Raw genomic sequence first — 14,034 nt, forward strand, 5'->3', positions numbered from 1 at the left:
ATTTCCCCTTATCCTGCTGTTATCTACCCTTGTAAAGAGTTGATTCCCCTCCTGTTTGTAGGCTCGCTTTATGTACTGAAAGGCTGCAATGAGGTCACCCTGTAGCCTTCTTTTCTCCAGGCTGAACAAGCCCAGCTTCCTCAGCCTGACTTCGTAGGAGAGGTACTCCAGTCCCCTGGTCATTTTTGTGACTCTCCTCGGGACCCTCTCCAACAGCTCTCTGCCTTTCTTAAGGGTCTTTGCAATGCTGTAAGAGTTAGTGGACCTGAGAACCTGCCTTTTGTGGTGGAAGGCTGAGAAGAGTGTATGCCTGTGCGTTACATCTGGTCTGCTCTCCTTCAGAAAGCTAAATACACTACAGGAGAATGCTTCAAAAATGGTAGCACATTTCCTGAAGTTAGTGACAGCTCTCTGAGAGAGCCTAACTTCTTCCTATAGGTAAAGCATAGAGATGAACACTTGTCCACTATGCAAAGAGTGTTCTTGAAATTCTAATACGCAGTTGAACTTTGCTGTCTTTGTTGTGTTGTTTTGTTGATAGAAATAAAATTCCAGATATCCTGTATGTTTCAATATGCACTTTCCTAGCTTTTTAACCTGTTAAAGGATCCCTCATTTTTATTCTCCTAAGATAATCTTGTATTGAGTACTTGTATTGCTGCAATAAAGAAGCATCTCTTAGAATTTGAGAGATGAGGGTGAAAAAAAAAGACAGAGCATTTCAGGAACAGGCTGACAGCTGGAGATATGAGGTGAAGTCACTCCTTTCCCCTCATTTGTATGGTTTTATTGACTTCTTAATGTATATTTTCAGATTGCAGTGGTGATTACAAATCTGTATGGTGATGCAGCAGTGTTGACTTTTTTTTTTTTTTGCCAGGTATCAAGCATGATGGCACTATGTGTGACACGTGTCGACAGCAACCAATCATTGGCATCCGATGGAAATGTGCTGAATGTACGAATTACGACTTGTGCACAGTTTGTTATCATGGGGACAAGCATCACTTAAGGCATCGTTTTTACAGAATTACCACACCAGGAAGTGAAAGGTAAAATATAACTTTTTGCCTCTATGAAATTAAATAAGGAACAGTTAATAGTGGTGAACTTCTGTAACTGCAGGTTTGGTTATTGAAGCTTGGCTTAGATAAAACACTGTCTTAAGAATTGGATTCTGTTACTGGTTCTGCCTCTTTGTGAGGATGAAACAGATCTCTGGAGGTTGGAGAACATGGAAGATTAGGAAGAATAGAGAAAGAAGTTTGGATGCAATTACTCAGTTTCTTTAACCTCGCTGTATACTTCCAGCTCTTGTGTTATTAATTAGCAGGTTTAAAACAAAGACTGTTATCTTTGCTCAATGTATAATCACAATATGACTTGTCAATGAGTTCCTGAATCTGAATGTCACTTTAGGTTCAAAAAGCAGATTAGATTGAGGGAGAGTTTCTCTCTTGTGGGCTATGAGGCACAGATGGATCTGGAGACAAAAGAAAAAAAAATAAATTGAACTCCTTAAACTATTCAGTACAAAAAGCAGAGAGATTGTGAAGGGTGTCACGGAGTTGACCAGATCAATCTATGTCCGTGACAGGGGCGACAGGCCTCTGCCCCCCCACCCCCCACCCCAGTCCCACAAAAAATGGGAAGGAAGGGAGGAAAAGAACAGCGGCAACAATCTATGGAGGAAAACTTGTTTTACTATAATATTGGAATACAAGATAACAACAATAGATACAATTTAATTGAAATTGAGATTAATAAATCAGACGAGATGAGAGAGAGAATTCCCGGGACCGATTCAAACCTGAAAAGCTTGGAACGGCTAGGAAAGCACCCTCCAGCACCCACTGCAAGGCAGCAAGAGAGCGCCCCTCCACCCGGAAGGGCCAGATCCCGTGACTTCTGTAATGTACAGGGATAGGTAGCTGGGATTGGGGCAGTGACACTTCAATGCCCCATACACTACATGATGTTTTGATGTGGAATGCTGAAATAAGAAAAAACAAAAACATAGAACCATGACAAAGGGTTATTCTACACAACATCCTGTTTATTATGTTATTTTCTTAAGTGTCTGTTAACTAAGTTTCCTAGAGTTCTATAGAATCACAGAATTGTAGGGGTTGGAAGGGACCTCCAGAGATCATATAGTCCAGTTTCCCTGCAAAGCAGGCCCACTACAGCAGGCTGCACAGGTAGGCGTCCAGGCACTTTCTGACTATCTCCAGAGATGCAGACTCCACGACCTCCCTGGGCCCTCTTCCAGCGCCTTGTCACCCTTACTGTAAAGAAGCTCCTTTGCATATTGGTGTGGAACTTCCTACGCTCAAATTTATGGCTGTTTACAGTAGGGATATCTGTAGGGATAGAAATGGCACTTGTTTTATTCTCACACACCTGTTCTTATATTCTTTGACTTTAAATTACTTATTTAGATCCAGAGCCCCTTTCTGTAATTATATCGGTTAAGTGAGAACAGCGTAATTGCCTGATACTAAATACTTCAAGAGCTGCATTAAAGTACTGCGTAACAACTAAGTGTTGTAGCTCTCCAAAGTATTCTCTCCTTAAATCCATTTTTTCCTTTCTTGATGAAGTAGGTTTACAAGTATGCTGTGATTCAGTACTTTGCTTCTATCAGCAATTTTACAGTTGAGGGGTGTGGTTGGAGCACACAGACTGAATTCTCATTAAGCATCTTGCAGGGACTCTGTTTATGTTCTCAGACATTTGCCTTGAAGTTCAGCTCTGGCAAAAATGCCCAGGCCAACCGCTTAATCAAAAAGTAGCGACTGTTTTTTGGAGATTCATGCTGGTGTGCCTAGTTACCAAGTAGCATGAGCTATAGTATCTGAGTTACAGTATTCTGGTGTAGAGCAAGTCTTAAAAGTTGGAATCAAGAGTAGAAAGTTCTGGCTTAGTATGATTTGTAAAGACTAAGTAGCAAAATACAGGTCTACTTTACTTCTGTCTAAAAAAGAGCCCAAAACAAAACTCATTGCTTCATTGCTTTTGAGACACGCTTGCCAGACCTTTTTTCTTTTTAATCTCTTTTTTTTTTTTTTTTTTTTTTTAGCTGAAGTTTCCTCTGGTTTTTGAGGGTCCATTCTGGTGTGTGAAGGATAGTTTTGGAGATAGAGGCTCGAGCAGTGGGCCCAGGTGAACCTCGGAAGGTTCAACAAATTCAAGTGCATACTGAAGTAATATGTTTTTTGTCAAAATTTCATAGATGTTGAGATTTTTAAAAGGTTACTGTAAATAACATATCCTTCTAATATCTTTTGCCAATTAATATTACTTAGATACAAATTCCTAAGATTTTCATGTGTTCTTTGCACTGATTATAGCAGTCTAACTTTTTTCTTGTCTGCCATCTGCTGGATCTTAAAAGTTGAGCAGGAGGGTGTTAGAGTGAAGGAGTCAGGAAACATTCAAATTTCAGCTGAAAAATACTTTTGTCTGGCAGCATTGTTGTGGCATGAAATAAGAAGTCAAATTTCACACAGACTGGTGGCTTTTCAGATGACTTAGAATGCAGGAGAGTATCTTTTCTGTTGTTAGGGCCATCAGCTCTTCTGTTTGGTCTTATGTACTTCATGTCCATCTAAGTCTGAGGCAGAGAGGAGTTTTACTTTAGGAAAATAGCTTGTTATTACAAACACAAGACTGAAAAAATAAATGCTGATATATCGAATGACGTTTACCATGATAAGCAATCTGTAGTATGTAAAAAATGTCTGAGGCATAGGAAGGGGAAAAAATTTAGTTCCTTTACTTGGTATAATTCTGAATAATTGCAGAAATGTAATGCCTCGTGTGCATCAGAGAGAAATAGGATTGTGTTGTTCAAGTCTGTTTCTTTGCTGATTTTAATCATATTTAATATGAGTACAGCTAGTATGCAGCTAATCGCAGTTTGGTAGTGGGAAGCTTGGGGAAGAAATTAGCAGAATTAAAAGCTAGTTCTAAGCATATGATAAAACATACTTAGTAACATGATAGCTTTTTGTCTTGTGGGCTGCTGTTCAAGTTGCAAATTTGTTGATGATTCACATATTGAGATCTGCATTTGTTTAGTTATTTTATTCAAGATGATCTCTTTTCCCACTCCCAAAGATTCATCTTGAATTTTCTTTATTATCTTGACATTCTTGGGTGGTTGTGTTTTTTTTTTTTTGTCTTGTTTTTAATAACTTCAGGGTATTGCTGGAGTCTCGCCGTAAATCAAAGAAAATTACAGCAAGAGGAATCTTTGCAGGTGCCAGAGTGGTGCGAGGAGTTGACTGGCAATGGGAAGATCAAGATGGTGGCAATGGGCGTAGGGGAAAGGTAAAAACAAAAACAAACAAAAACCCACAACTGTCTTTAATAAAAAGTTGCTTTTCTGTGTAGTAATGTAATGAGCTTGGTGGCCTTTCTAACTGAAGAGTACAAATAGCACCATAGTTAGTCATTTCTGAATCCTACTCTGTAATGCCTAAGCACTTGAAAAAGGAGGGAGTGTGTAACATGGCCAGTTCATTGAAATTCACATTTTTACAGTTCCAGTGTGAAATTTTTAAACTACCATATATTTGTCTTTGCTGTTCTGACTATGACAGGCTTTAAGATTTGAGTGTATTTATCTCAGCATTACTAGAGCTGGTATGAAAATAGACCTCTCAAGCATAGCCTTTACTGGTCATTACTGCACTGTGTGGTCTGATTGCTTCTGAGTCATCACATTTGTCTTGGTTTTAAGTGCTTACACCATAGATTTGTTTTTCATTAGATTATTATAGAGACTATCTCAATTTAAAGTGAGAACTTTGCAAGTTCTGGTTGTGTATGCTGCATTACTGGACATAATGAGTTTTTTTACACCATTTATAATTAAAAAAAAAAAAAATTGATTGGAGAATTGGATTGCATTGAATGATGTGAAAAACTTGCAGATGTTGTGATTTGCAACAACCTAAACTTACCTGGAACTAAGGAAAGTTGGTTTTAAGTATGAACTTAAGCAGGGCAACTAAGATAGACGATGTCTTTTATTACCATACATGGGCTATTATTAATGACAGTCTTGGACTTCTGAGCATTTCATTTTGGATTGTATTCAGAGGAAATAATAAATTTAAATATCTTTGAGCAAGAGGTATTCACATATAGTTTATTTTCAACTTGATTCTTTACCCTTTGCTCTGAATTGTGTGGGATATTTTGATATTTGCTAAACAAGGTACTTGTGTTGATTTTATGGGCTAAACTAGAATGAGTGAGACATGCATAAAATGGAATTGTGTGTGAAGTGTTTTCAAGATGGATATAAACTAGGAAACAGAAACAGTTTTTAAATAAAGGTACATAAAGGCAAATTGAAAGTTAATTCTTTGAGTAATAGAAGTGTTTTGAGAATTTGCTGCATGGCCTCGTGATTTCAGAAACGTCAAGGAAAGTCCTTTTCACTTCCCTTCTTTTGTCCTGTTGTTGAACAGATTGGCTCTGTAAATAAAACCTTGTTTCTTCACAGTATTCTGCCACTTGGCTAATGTAGGTTAAACAAAATTTGTCATTCTCTTTTCCTTACTGAAGCACTTTCTAGTAAGAATTTGTCAGGGGATCATAATACAATTTTTGTTCTGTACTTTAGTAAGGTTATCTACTATATATATATATTATATAAAGAAAAATAGGCCTATGAACATATACATATAGTGTACATATACAGACTACTATTTTATTAAGACACCTAGGGAATGGTTCGAATAGCAGTTATGAAGAGTTACAAGAAATGTTTGATGCAGAGCTGTTTTATTTATGTGAAGGGATCAATAAGATTTTAAGCTCCAGTAGTTTTTCTGAATCTTTGTTATATCAATGATTTCTTATTTTTAAATAGGTAACTGAAATCCAAGATTGGAGCGCATCAAGTCCACACAGTGCAGCGTACGTTCTTTGGGACAATGGTGCTAAAAACCTTTACAGAGTTGGCTTTGAGGGCATGGTAAGCATAAAGGAAGATAAAGGGTAAAATGCTTAGTGGGGGAAGGGTAGCAAGAATAACTTGAGCTTTATTCTGCTGCTTTTCTAATATCCTTTGTCAGTTTGCATGCTGTTAGCCGGGTCATTGTGAATACAGCTGTATGGATTATACATATGTATTAGGAAAAAAGTCTGATCTGGGAATTCATAAAATGTGAGTAATTTAAAGTTGGGATGCTTTTTGCCTGAGTGTATAGTAAATATTTATGTTGCATACAATGATTGTTGTGCTAATAATGTGCTTAAATTAAAATTCAAAAAGGAAAAAAGCTTTCTTGTGAACTTCTTTTAAACCTTAGCTTTTAACTCCTGAACTCCTAAGTTCACTTCAAATTTTAGTCTGATTACTGCAAGATTTGCAGGTTTTAAGCTATAAGAAATGTTCAGAATCCTCTTGTGAGCAATTTTTTATTTTTTATTTTTTGCACTGGGGAGATGTAGAATTACATTACCTGTATTTGTTTTAGCCAAAGGTTTTTCACTTCTGAACTTCTACAGCTCCTACTGCAGCTTTAGAGAGAAGATAGGTTAGATTTTAGCCTAAGTGCCTTCTGTTGCTGGGTTTTCATATCCTAATGTGGGTCAGGGAAAGGTTACTTTGATTATCAGCTTCTTATAACAGCTTAATTAACATTTTCTTTGCATGATTTTTGTTTGATAAGGCAGAGGAAAGCCACGTTAACATTAAGGTGTCATTTTGTCAGATACGTATCAGTAATAAAATCTGAATGACCAGTTTGCTTCTTTTTGGAGAGTAACATAACCTGCTTGCCTTATAGTCTTATTTGAAATAAAATTTAGAATGAAACCAGAAATTAATGCGATGTTAGCAGTAAATACATATTTTAATGTTGGATTTAGAAAGAGTAAATATCTGTGGTGCAGGTCAGCTTTTCTGATGCATATTTTGGAAAGCTTATGTACTAATTTGTCAGTAATCTGAAACAGGTAGATGCTAAGCATAAAATACAAGTTATTATCGAGTGACATCTTTCCTGGACCCCAATTTTTAAAGAACATTTCTAATATGCTAGCAGAAGGGAAGAATAGTTATAGGAATATTTGATTGTGACGTGGAAAAGAATTTTAATTACTGAAGTAAAGACAGACAGAGTTCAAGTGATTTTAATGTTTTTTATTTTTTGCAATTTCAGAGTTCTTGAGTTAAAATGTATGGACTGCCTGATAGGGGATATAATGCTCTGGAATCATTAAATGTTCCTTTTGACAACAGAAAAAGTGTGTTAAGATAAGCTGTACTCTGTTCTGAAATAAACAATTTTTGTTATTAAGGGAATAACTTATTTGTAAATCCACCTGTATTCGTTGGCAAACTTCTTGCATGAGGAAGTGTTAAATATTTCTAAAATACTTACCTGCTTCAATGGCTGTGAGCTGAACAGATAAGTAAACGCTTACCTTCCCCCTGAACTATGTACAAATAGAGATGTTTGATCCATCAAGTTAATAATTAACAAAAAATCTTTTAAATTGTTCATGAAATGCCATAAATACCCATAACATATAAAGAGTAATGTAGTATATATTGGTATCTATATGTGCGTATCAAAGATAATTTGAGGCTTTGTAGGTAGTGCTTACCTGATTGCAGTCCAACTCTGTGTTACTTTTGTCTTCATCGAGTACTTCTAATGAAAACAATTTTCCCCTCAGACAGAGTGGGCTCTTGGGTATCTGTGATACACATAAAAATGCGTTTTATAACTGATGAGTTGTGTGCCAATTTGTGCATTGAATTATGGCTATTTCTAGTATTGATGCTCTATTATAAAAAGCTTGCTTATATACTGTCAGCTCATATATAGTTGGGGCAAACTTGTCTAGGGACTTAAGGATTGATTAAAAATGTCTTGAGAGTGTGGAAACAATATGCAGAGTGTATGTCCATGTAAATACAGCTGGGAGAGAGCAGTACTTGCAAATGAATAACACTTGACTCAGACACAAATGAAGCTGATTAAAGAAATGCAGCTTATTATTGTAAGTCAGGATTGCTTATTGATAGCTGACAGGCTGTGTCTGGTTCTCAAAATGAATCTATCTGCCTTGCCAGCTTTTCTGTGGGAGAGACAGGGATTGGCTACTAGGACAGCAGGTGCTGCCTGAGAATTTCCATTTATTTGCAGTCAAATCCTTACAGTTTTTACAGTTTTTAATAGAGTTTGCTGTGGTCGTGTTTACGTATGAAGTGGTTGAGGGGTGCATCCTGTATTTCTTTATGAAATCTAAGAGTTTCTGCTGCCATCGTGATGCAGAATGAGTCCCCGAAATAAAATCTGGTTTTATGGTGCTGCAGGGCTGAATAACACGTTTGTTATATCCATAGGAGGAATGAAGTACTGTGGACTAATGTGATTATCAGCAGCACTTGCACTTCATACGGTCTATGTATTCAGAATTTAGGGCCAGACCAAGCTGTTAACCATGTTTTCATATTTAAAGAGTGTGTGAACACAGCCCTCTGCAATAAAAAGGATTATGCTGCATGGAATTAGAGAATCAAATGAGAACACTGTGATTTAGGTTTTTGAGCTTGTTTATAGTTTTCATTTCTTCATATTAAGCACCTAAGGATGTAAAACTGTAAATCTGTTGGTGTTCAGTAGATTGATTTTGCTAGAAAAACTTCAGAAAATGGTTCCACCAGCAAGCATGCCCTAAATCTATTTAATTATTTAGGAATTATTTCTGTGCTATTAAATTTCTTTGCTCTGACCACTTGCCTTTTCCGCTATGATTAACCTCCTCTTGTTTTTCATGATGAAGGATCTCCTTTCATCTATGGAGCTTCTGAAAGAAGTAACTGTAGTTCTCATCCATCCTTGTCACAGTCATCTGTAAGCCGTCTGTGTTTGTGTACTTTTTTTCTCACAAAAGTCTATATAGTTGCGTACATAAGGGAAACCAGGAGGATTTATTGTCCTGGTGTTTTGATGTTATTTTAAACTTTGTTTCTCATCCTGTTTGATACTTACTATCTGGTCATTACTTTTTGAGAGGTTACCTTTAAAAGATAATCCTTGGAATTACACTAGAGTAATTTCAGTAATTAGAGTGGTTTATTAACACACAATAAAAAAAAAACAAAACAAAACCAAGGTAGATCTCTTGCCATGCTGTGCTTTGCAGGCAAGTGTTACAAACTATATAGAAATACACTTTCTTGTGAAGTTATGACACAGAATGCAAGTCAGATCTTCAGCTGCCTAGTCCTTGATCTTGTCCCCTGTACCCGAAAAATGAGGGATTTCAGGAGGATTAACAAGCTTCTGGCTCATGAGCAGCTGTGGAATTGCTCTAAGACAAAGTTTTGTCCTAATCCATGAATTTGCCTGGAACATGGCTCGGAAGCCCAAGAGGTACTGATTTCTATTGTTATTACAAGTGACTTCTTCTGTACTGGCAAACGTTGTCATTCAGAAAGTAGGGGTAGTTGTTTTTGAATAGTGGGAGGAGTGCAGTATTTATGTTTTTTTTTTTTATTTGTCAGTGAATTTTGTTTTGCTACTCTTTGTGTGGCCTTACTTCTCTTCATTCTCCTGTAGTTTCAATGAAGCCCAGTTCTTCATCTCTCTGTAACTGAGTTGTTTAGAACTTATTTTCCTTAAGCAGAGATGCGCTTGTCCAATTTTGTTATTTGCTATATAAACCTACAAGCAAGACAATCATGAATTTAAAGCAGCCACCTTTAGAAAAGAGAGAGTTTGATGTGGGAAGTTTTTATATGTACTTATAATCAGTAGACAGATTGTAAGCTATTCACGCAGATATTGTCTGCAGTCTAATTTCCACTGCAAGAGGCTGCTGTTAGCACCTTATGATTTCAGTTACTTTCTCTGCTGTCTTCGAGTTTCTGCTTTTATTGCTTTTGCTACTATTAGCTCTTTGGAACTGAACTATTTAAATTCATTAGATTTGAAATAATGTGTTCCTTAAAACTTTTAGCTAAAACTAGGATTTGTCCAGTCCCTTGTCCAGTCCAGGATTTGTGCAGTCTGGTGACAATGCAGCATACATTGTCCTTCATTTTCCCTGTGAGGGCACACTTCTTTATCCTCAGATTGAAGACTTAAACAGATATTTGTAGTGTGTTCACTGCTACCTTTCTCAGATGCCTGTACCTGGGGTACAGTATTGGTTGGAATAACTGTCAGATCAGTAGAAATTTCTCTAGTATTTACTGCTAGTGTAGGCACTTATTTCAGTGCATCTGGTACAAACGTTTTTTCTTAGCATCATTGCCTTGTCTCCTTACTTCTGTAGACTTGTGTCCCTCATTGGAGTGGCTGGACACCCATGTTGATCAGAATAAATGAATTATTCCAGTAAGCAGCTGCTCCTTCAGCATAGTTTTACTCGTCAAGGTCAGGAATGATGGCCCTCTTACACCATCTGCCAGCACTGTTGACATTGCTGTCATGCACTTTTTTTTTTTTATTCCCTGAAGATTTTATAATGTTGATGCTGTTGTTTTTTCGGTGGCATAATTGGATAGTAAGTCAAGTAAGCCGTTCTCTGTATTTCGTATTTGGTTCATCAGGTCATGATCTTTATATAATTCATATACTCCTAGAACTCAAAGGGTTTTTTGGCAAAGTGAAGGAGGCAAGATGCTACGAATGATAATTACTCTAGGCAGAAACTGTTCATACTCGCTGCCTGAAAGCATCAACTGTTACTTGAAGTCTTGCTGTGTTGTGCTAAAATTTATTGCATATTCATTTTAGCCGTTTTCTTCTTGACTGGGGTTTTTGTCTCTATTCTAAGTATACTAAAATTCCTGGGTTTTGGTATACTTGGTATTTTGTACTTGTATTTGTCATCTCTGAATGATCCACTTGTAAGACTTGTGCTCTTAGGACATCTGAAAATCTGGGTGGAGTCAAGTGAACAACAGTACAGCAGAGCTTTTCAAGTGAGGAGAGGAGCTAGCAGTTGAAATGTACTTGGAATGTGAGTGTGCTGCGGCCAGGCTTGAGTGTGCTTAAGCCCCATCCTCGTTAGGGGCCTTCTTTCTCCCTCACAGTCCTGAGAGGAGGATGCCTTTGTACCGCTTGCTTTTCAAGTCAAACTACTTCAGCAGAAGACAGCATGTTTTTTGGCTTTGGTAAAAATAGGAGCTAGTTTGTTTGAGGAGATTCATAGTTACTCAATCAGTTTTTCTGATAGTGAGTTAGAATAAGTACAATTTCCTGTCTTACAGCTCGTGGAGTTCTTTTTAGGCTTGGTTGTTGTGGAAGGAACTCTTTGCTGTAAATACAGGGTGTATCAGTTAGTTTTACTGTCCTAATCTCTGTCAGTACCTCAACTTTGAGTATGTTGTGTTTGATTCCTTCACCTTTCTTTGGCGGAGGCTTATGTGGAAAAATAATCACGTTACTTTGCTTTTGTGTGGTAGTTAGATTGACTGCACAATGTTGCTGGAATGAAGGCAATTGTGAAGCTGAGTCTGACCAGTAAGCTGCAGTTTACTGTTATAGCTACACCCAAGTATGTGTACTGTTATACTCCAGAAATAACATGCCCCAGGCTGGCCAGTAAGAGAGAACGGGTAGGTAGGCTTTTGTGTTATCCTGTGAAACTCAAGGTATTTCAGGCTGCTTCCTGAGAATTACTGTTTCAAGAGTGTACGTAGTCTCTTTTTCTGCAGTGAGCTTTTAGCCATCTCTTCTCTGTACGTTAATTCTGGCTGTAATGCACCCAAACTTTACCTGTCTGCAGGAAGAAATGTTCGGGACCTTTCTGCTCGGTGCTCAGAAGGGAACAGGAGCAGCACCCTCCCATCTGCTCCCGTTGGCTCACGTGCAGCCACCTGCTTGCTGCCTGACATGGGAGTCTGCATTCAGGGGATGAGACTGAGTGCTGCCCGGCTCATTTAGGGCCCCGTGGGCGTTCACTAGCTTGCCATCTGGTACGCTGGGACGGTTAGCAGCCCTTTGTTCTCGGCCCAGCGGAGGGCCGGCCTGCCCGCTGGGTGGCAGCACGCCACTGCAGCCGGCTGAGCCCCTCTGCTTTATTGCTGCCCATGAGGTGTAGCTGTATGTCATTATTTCGATCTGCCTGTTTCTAATGGCTTTTCAGAATGTGGCAGTGCATTCTTCATAAGTACAGGTGTACTCTGGGTTCTCTGTTTCTAGATGCTTAGCAGTTTCAAGTCACTGAGGGCAGTTGTGTGGCCAGCAGTGACTTGGTGATGTGGATGACTTGAGAGTTCATGATAATGCTTTTGCCAGTTAATAAACACAGAGTGTGGAGGAAAAATAGTTATTTATAAAAACAACATTTGTTTAGTTTTGATTGGTTACATCGCAGCCACCACCTGTCCCCTTTATTTCCTTCCCCCTTCCCTTAGAATATTCTGACATGTTTACAGACAGCACCCCATCTCCTTCCCAGCTCATCATGTACACTGAATGCCCTTTGTTTAGTGAGGATTGTTCTTCAAGGAGCAATGCCAGATGGTAGCCCTTTGGCATGGAGGGTTACACATAGAAAGAATTAGAGGAAGGGAGAATTATAGAGACTCTGCTGGCTTTTTGAACAGGAGCTGGTTATCACTCTTGAAAGTTTTGTTCCTCAGATAATACAAAGTGATCTTTCTGGAGGCTTAGGCTTTTGAATGTTTCTCTTCAAGTGATTATATTTAGCTCAGCATAATGAAACAAAAACAAAAAAAACCTCATATCTTTGTATTCCATGTATTCTTCATGGGAAATTCTTTGGTTTTTAGAATTTGCATGCCAGGTTTTATTTTCTAAGTTGTTAAAATATTTGTCAGAAAAAAAGTTGTGAAGAGGAGGCAGGACTGGTAAGTTTTAAGTGATATTATCACTGTCTGCAGATGCTTCTTTCTGCGCTTGCAGTTGTATGCTTTTTTATGGACAACTTCATAAAGCAATGCCAAGGAGGCTTATGATATTTTAACACCCTTTTGGAGTTAAAAATACCTTGTATTTCACAGCCTTTTATATGGGTAAAAGTTACTAAAATCTTGAGGATGTCAGTGCTGACAACTTGGAAAGTATTTGAGCTTCTTTGGTTAGTGACTTTTCATAACTTTCAGTTCTGCTTAATCAAATATATTTAAATTCTAGTTCCAGTGACCGATGTTATCCAGAAAACTCAGTCAGTAAGGACTAAAGTTGTCTTGATCTCTTTCCTTAGTCTGACCTGAAATGCGTCCAAGATGCAAAAGGAGGCTCTTTCTACAGAGACCATTGTCCTGTGTTAGGTGAGTTGAAAGCAAAGTAAATTTGCCTTGATCTGCATTAATTATATGTAGTGTTGTTTTCTCTTTTCAAATTTAATCTAAAATTACAGCCCGTTACAGTGAATGTAAATGGTAGCATTTCTGTGTTAATAGTAGATTTCTCTTTCCGCAGTGTATTTGATGTCAGTGTGCCAAGTGAATGTGAGAGTACTGTTAAGCGTTGAAATCACATTGGGCACTACTTCTAGGGAGCCAAGTATCTATGCATTCTTACAAAGACTTAGAATTATAGAATCATCAAGGTTGAAAAAGAGGATCATCCAATCCAATTGTCCCCTGCTACCAATATTCCCTACTGAACCATGTCCTTTAGTACCACATCTAAATGTTTCTTGGACACCTCCAGGGATGGTGACTTCACCACCTCCCTGAGCAGCCTGTTCTTGTGCCCAAGTCACTTCTAAATAATCAGGTATGTTTAGAAAAGTGTATGTTAACAGAGTTGATGTATACGTAAGCAGGGTTATTTGAATGTATAATTCACCCTATTACTTTATACTAGTAAGTAGTACTTGTTCTGAAATCTTGGTTGAAGTTTCCCCTATCTACTCTTGCACTGACTTATTTTTAGTGCCCTAGCTGGGCTGTAGGCATAGCAGAGTGTACTGTAAAAATAATTGCCAAATGTTGTGTTTTCTGAAATATGGACAAATTGGAATAAGTTCATGGATTACTGAGTAGGAATTCCTCTATCTTAATATGTATTTCCTTGG

At 37.9% G+C, this 14,034-nt stretch overlaps 1 protein-coding gene across 3 annotated transcripts in view; it reads left to right on the top strand.

Annotated features, from left to right (window-relative positions):
• MIB1 (MIB E3 ubiquitin protein ligase 1) overlaps positions 1–14,034 on the top strand; it is a 72,617-nt gene that overhangs the window by 8,056 nt on the left and 50,527 nt on the right. For all 3 annotated transcript variants that reach the window (XM_052704333.1, XM_052704334.1, XM_052704332.1), the window contains exons 2-5: positions 881–1,052; positions 4,206–4,335; positions 5,888–5,992; positions 13,216–13,282. In XM_052704333.1, coding sequence (XP_052560293.1) covers positions 881–1,052; positions 4,206–4,335; positions 5,888–5,992; positions 13,216–13,282 — 474 coding nt within the window. The remainder of the gene's footprint in view (positions 1–880; positions 1,053–4,205; positions 4,336–5,887; positions 5,993–13,215; positions 13,283–14,034) is intronic.

This window comes from Tympanuchus pallidicinctus, unplaced genomic scaffold (assembly GCF_026119805.1).
Source record: "Tympanuchus pallidicinctus isolate F22 unplaced genomic scaffold, pur_lepc_1.0 scaffold5, whole genome shotgun sequence".
NCBI lineage: Eukaryota > Metazoa > Chordata > Aves > Galliformes > Phasianidae > Tympanuchus > Tympanuchus pallidicinctus.